At 59.6% G+C, this 5,271-nt stretch overlaps 1 protein-coding gene across 1 annotated transcript; it reads left to right on the plus strand.

The window, feature by feature from the left end:
- The first annotated feature begins 893 nt into the window (after window positions 1–893).
- On the plus strand, window positions 894–4,311 carry NKX3-2 (NK3 homeobox 2). Its single transcript, XM_070613224.1, has 2 exons — window positions 894–1,971; window positions 3,508–4,311. The coding sequence occupies exons 1-2, from the start codon at window positions 1,506–1,508 to the stop codon at window positions 4,038–4,040; spliced, it is 999 nt and encodes a 332-aa protein (XP_070469325.1). The 5' UTR covers window positions 894–1,505; the 3' UTR covers window positions 4,041–4,311.
- The last annotated feature ends 960 nt before the right edge of the window (window positions 4,312–5,271 follow it).

The raw sequence follows: 5,271 nt of genomic DNA on the forward strand, positions 1-5,271 counted from the left end.
TCTATTACATAAAACAATGCATTTCTTATTTTTCTAAGAGCATTTAATGTCGTCAGTTTGAGATCATTGCTATGGTAATTCCCAGATATCTTTTAAACAAACACATATCTTTTTCTAATCTTATTCCACTCACAAGTAACAGAATATTTAAAGAACAAATAGAAAGTCTTTTTCTTTCTTCCTGGTGTAAAATTTAACAAACTCCAATTAAATTCAGTATTGACCACCCAGGGAAAAGATCATGCAATTTCCAGAAACTCTCCCAAAGATGCCTTCCAATTTCTCGTGTGACTTTGGTTCTAAGTGTACCGTCTTTTTCTTTTTAATTCCTCTATAGAAATCGAATCAAATAAAATACGATGAGAAAACAAAAATATTCCTCGAATAATTTTAAGTAACTGATTATTTTAGCGAAAAGAATTAGCAGTGAGGAAGCCGCGAAATTGTAAGGGGGGAAAAAGCGCATTTTATTCTTCCTATCAATGAACCTTCCTAGAGAAAAAGACCACGCGCGCGATTTATGGAACAGCGTCATCTTGGATTTTCCCCTCAGATTCTGACGCAACGAAATAGCGTGTTTCATAAAAGCGGTGGAATAGGTGGATATGTCTGCAGAGGGAAGAAACGTGGTTTCTCGGGCAGCGAGTCTGGGTAAGTGAATCTCCCTGTTGCCGGAGGATGCTTCGAGGACCAGGCTTGGGAGTGAAGGAGTTAAGTCAGACCCTGACTTTCTCTGCTCAAAGTGCCCAGTTTTGTCTGTTGGAGTCAACGTCGCCTAGCTGGAGCCAGCCAATGGAAGGCTGGGAGCGCCCTGGACGGCCCAGGGAGGGGGCGTGGCTTGAGGCTGTCACTCAGCGGTGAGGAATGACACCCGAGCGGGAGGGGGTACGGTGGAACGCCGAGGAACGAAAGAGAGAAGAAACAGATAAAACCAGGGCAGGGGGTAAAAAGGTGCCCCGCGCCTCTCGGAATCCAGCGGCTGCTGTCGCCGCCGCCGCTGCGACCAGGGGTGGGCTCCGGAAGAGCCGACCCAGCAGGGAAGGGAGAAGAAAAGCCAGGAGCGAAATCCTGCAGGCGAGGAAGAGACAGAGGCGCAAAGAAAAAGTGACTACGGCCGTGCGCCCCGGAGGCACTCAGGAGGGGACTGCAGCCGCGGAGGGGCCGCCGCTGATCCTCCCCCCACGTCCTCCCAGGGGCAGACCCCCGCCCGCCCCTAGGGGCGCGAGGCGATGAGATAATCCAGCTGAGCTGCGAAAGGAGAGCGTCTGGCGCTGGATTTGGGGGAGGGGGTCTCCGGGCGGGGTGGGCCTCGGAAGTGGGGGTGAGGGTCGGCGCTGATCCTGGGCCAGAGGGGGGCGGGGGCTGCTGGGCCGCGCAGGAGAGGGCTGCAGGGGCCTCGCGCGCGGGACTCACTCGCGCTGCGGCGGCTCGCGCGCTCCGTCCAGCTCGGAGCTGCCCCGCGCCCCAGCCGCCCGCCCGGCCGGCCGCTTCGGCCCGCGGCTCAGATGGCTGTACGCGGCGCCAACACCTTGACGCCCTTCTCCATCCAGGCGATCCTCAACAAGAAAGAGGAGCGCGGCGGGCTACCTGCGCCGGAGGGGCGCCCGGTACTCGGGGGCACAGCGGTGGCAGTGGCTGCGCCGCCCGCTGTCTGCTGCTGGCGGCTTTTTGGGGAAACAGAGGCGGGTGTGCTGGGGGGCGCCGAAGACTCTCTACTGGCGTCGCCTGCCGGGACTAGAACGGCTGCGGGGCGGACCGCGGAGAGCCCTGGAGGCTGGGACTCGGACTCTGCGCTGAGCGAGGAGAACGAGGGCGGGCGGCGCTGCGCGGATGCGCCGGGGGCCAGCGGGACAGGCCGTGCGGGGGGGAACCTGGGCCTTGGCCAGCCGGTCTGCGAGCTGCCCGCCGCCAAGGAACTGGAGGAAGAAGCCGCGGGCCGAAGCGACAGCGAGATGTCGGCCAGCGTCTCAGGTCTGCTGAGGCTTCGCTGGGAAGGGGGCCGGGCTGAGGGGCTGGGCAAAAAGGGCAACCTCGCCGAGTGGGGTAGGTCTGCTGTGAGCACCCTGCGCCCTGGGGTCCGGGGGCTGGCCGAGACGCGAAGCGCTGCGCTCCAGCGCAGGCTGCTCTAATCCTCCGGGAACTGAGCCCGAGAGAGGACCAAGCAAGTCCTCAGCGCCCCGCGTCCTGGAGCGAGGCCTGAGACGTCCTGGGGCAGTGTACTCTAGACCGGACTGGAGAGAACCACTGCAGCCTGGCTTTGAGTCCCTTGTCAGTGCCTTCGGTTGTGTCTGTCTCCAAATCCCCCAAATCAGCCAAGAGACCTCGGGTAGCCAGTGCCCGGGCCCTGGCCCAGAGAGGAGAGGTGCTCCCGGCTGAAGGTCCCAGGGTCGGGCCCCTGAGCTCAAGGATAGGGAGTGAACTATACCTCCTAGTGGGCCGGAGGCCGAGGATCTGCCCAGCCCGGGCTTTGGGAGGAGGGCTTGTTTAGCTTTCCCAGATCCCAGGGCCGGGAAGGCTGCCCTGGGGTGAGCACTTAAGAACTGGAGGCAAACCCAGCGGCCAGCTGAAGGCAGAAGGGCTTGATTTAGGTCAGCCCAGACGCAGCCGAGAGAGGGACGTCCTCAGCCACAGGCCAGCTCGTCATTTGATCAGAAGACGCCTGTGCCTGCCCCAGTGGGGTGGACGCTTCTGTAGGCCTCACGCTGGTCCCAAGGAAACAGTATCTGCCACAAGCCAAACGCGGGACCTCTCTGCTAGGGTGTTGCAGGAGAACGGGGAGAGGCCCCCGAAGCTGGCGTCAGTTTAGTGTCCCAGGACTTCAAGCAGGGGCACCGCTCCCCTCTTTACCCCCAATCCCCAGCCCTCCTCTCATTTCCTTGCGAAGAGAGAGAGAGAAGCCCACCCAAGGCCTTGGCACCGCCTATTGCCACAGCCTTCGCAGCAATTCCAGATGGCTGGGGGTGGAAGACTCCGCATACTTCTTTTTCAGGATCTGTCCCCCCACCTTCGCTTTACGTGAGGCCGATGCGTGTGTGCTGAGACAATGCGTGTGTGCGAGTGTGTGTGTGTGTGTGAGAGAGAGAGAGAGCATGAATGCGGGGAGGGGGTGAACCCAAGGAGGGAAAACGAAAAGCAATCTAGACCCCCCCAGGGTTCAGCTCTGAGAGCCGGGAAGGCTTTCGAGGATGCTCAGTCCCAGTGTCCCATGTTACTGAGGCGAACCTTGGGCCCAGAGAGGGCAGGGAGCTAGATCTCTGCCGCACAGCATTTGATACAGCGGCTGAGTCCGTTGCCTGTATGGGACAGGCCTGGATGCCGGAAGCGAGTGGGACAGGGTTCTGAGACTTGTCTCCAGAACCCGCAGCCTCTAGGCCCTCCCAACCGCTCTTGTGGGATCAAAGCGTATTTCCGCCTGCCACTCTTTCCCCCACCCCCGCAGTTGAGGCAGGACCTCATTCCTCTGCGGCGCTGACAGTCTCTTATTTCTGTTCCCACTGGGCTCCGCAGGCGACCGCAGCCCGAGAGCCGAGGACGACGGTGTTGGCCCCGGAAGCGCACGCGTGTCCGCACTGTGCCCTGGAGCCGGCGGCGGCGGCGGCGGGCCGGCGGGCGGCGCGGAGGAGGAGGAGGAGCCCGCGGCGCCCAAGCCGCGCAAGAAGCGCTCGCGGGCCGCCTTCTCCCACGCGCAAGTCTTCGAGCTGGAGCGCCGCTTCAACCACCAGCGCTACCTGTCTGGGCCCGAGCGCGCAGATCTGGCCGCGTCGCTGAAGCTCACAGAGACGCAGGTGAAGATCTGGTTCCAGAACCGTCGCTACAAGACCAAGCGTCGGCAGATGGCTGCCGACCTGCTGGCCTCCGCACCCGCCGCCAAGAAGGTGGCGGTGAAAGTGCTGGTGCGCGACGACCAGAGACAGTATCTGCCTGGAGAGGTGCTGCGGCCACCCTCGCTGCTGCCACTGCAGCCCTCCTTTTATTATCCTTACTACTGCCTCCCTGGCTGGGCACTCTCCACGTGCGCAGCCGCCGCGGGCACCCAGTGAGCCGGCCTGGGGCGAGGCAGCGAATGATCCCCGCGCTCCAGCTCCAGACGGCCGCTGACGGCTATGCAGGTTGTGCTCTGTGCAGGGGCGCCCCGCCGAGGGGGCAAGTGGAGGCTGAAATCCAGCCCTGGCTCTGTTATCCGGGACGTGCGCCCTGGCAGCGGGACTGAGTCTGCCCAGAGGGGGCGCCTTTTTCTAGTTTGAACAGAGGCACCCTTATGGCCTAGGGGCCCTGCTCCCCGCTCACCTGCCTGGAAGCCCTTGGACATTATTTATTACCACAATGTTGGATTTGGATTGTGTCTGCCTGGGGATGGCGTTCCCCCGGAGCGGAGAGAACTCCTGGAAACCACATAGCCTGAATCCCCAGAATTTCAGGCCTGCCGGGAGCTTCGTGCGCTAGGCCACACGAGTTCATGGTATCCATGCTACCAATCTATGTGTATCTACATATCTGCTAGTTTTGGGAATTGCGTTTGTAACAAAGGGGTGCAGAACCCTGGCAACCCCAAGGAACCAGGCCATGGGTTGATTTGAACCGTGAGGGGTTTGGTTTTCGGCCCTCCGTCCCACCCCTCCCCGGCTTGAGAGCTCGGGTAGGGGCGCCCAACTGGGTGCTGAATGTAAGGAAGGGAGCCTCCGAGCACAGGGCAGGGCAGGGGACCGGAATCTTCCCTCTCGGAGGTCCAGGGCCAGGAGCAACGGTGGGCCAGGGAGCCCCCAACCAGGAGAGAGCAAACCCGGGCAGCCCTTCGCAGAAACTTTCCTTTATTTCTTTTTATTTTTTAAAGGACGTTAAAACTTGTAGCACTTTCCAGTTGTTTGTATACAAATGACGGTTATTTTTGTATTCAATGTGAATACCCCTGTCCAGCCTTTCCGTGGCGTCCTCCGCAGTACTGCCGGGCCCTCTGTCTCTAGCGTCCGCTCTCCGCGCCTCCTGCGTCCTGACCGGGGATTCTCCCATCCCTGTCCCTGCCCCTAGGACAGGTGTGTCAACCTCGCCGCTTTTCGCCTCCTTAAGGGCACTGTGCACTCAACTAGAGTATTAACTGTAAAAAAAAGATTTGTGAAGTTTGGAAGCTCTATTCGCTGTATTTTTTTCCTTTAATTTATAAACTCTTAGTTTAACATGCCCTGCTGGAAGCAGTGTTTTCTCTGAGCCTCTGTCCGTCTGGCTTTGGGGAAATCATTAACGTGGGAAATATCTGGGGCTCAGATATTTCAGTCC

Source organism: Equus przewalskii, chromosome 3, assembly GCF_037783145.1.
Source record: "Equus przewalskii isolate Varuska chromosome 3, EquPr2, whole genome shotgun sequence".
In the NCBI taxonomy this organism is placed as follows: Eukaryota; Metazoa; Chordata; class Mammalia; order Perissodactyla; family Equidae; genus Equus; species Equus przewalskii.